The sequence below is a fragment of the Penaeus monodon genome, chromosome 20 (genome assembly GCF_015228065.2).
Source record: "Penaeus monodon isolate SGIC_2016 chromosome 20, NSTDA_Pmon_1, whole genome shotgun sequence".
Lineage (NCBI taxonomy): Eukaryota > Metazoa > Arthropoda > Malacostraca > Decapoda > Penaeidae > Penaeus > Penaeus monodon.
This window is the reverse complement of record NC_051405.1, coordinates 37,500,441-37,500,679: the sequence shown is the minus strand read 5'-3', so window position 1 is coordinate 37,500,679 and position 239 is coordinate 37,500,441. Positions and strand designations below refer to the sequence as shown.

Sequence of the window (239 nt, the reverse complement as noted above, 5' to 3'; positions counted from 1 at the left end):
ATGCAGATGCGGGAGTACCTGAGCCTAACCAGCGAGGAATTCCACTTGCGAACAGCCCACTCGAAGGTCCTGGGCTTTTGGACCTCCGAGATCGGCGGGCTGAACCAGGTCGTTCACATATGGGAGTACGGTAGGTCGTTTTCGCCGTTCATGTGTCGAACGTGTTGGCAAGTTGGTGGTTACGGTGTTTTTTTTCCAATCTTGTTTTGTGGAGTTGTTAATTGTTTCTGGAACTGGTG

The 239-nt window shown here is 51.0% G+C and overlaps 1 protein-coding gene across 1 annotated transcript in view; it reads left to right on the top strand.

The window, feature by feature from the left end:
- Positions 1-239, top strand: part of LOC119585796 (protein NipSnap homolog 3B-like) — a 9,050-nt gene that overhangs the window by 3,772 nt on the left and 5,039 nt on the right. The window contains exon 3 of the mRNA XM_037934515.1: positions 7-130. Within this exon, the coding sequence (XP_037790443.1) occupies positions 7-130 (124 nt within the window). The remainder of the gene's footprint in view (positions 1-6; positions 131-239) is intronic.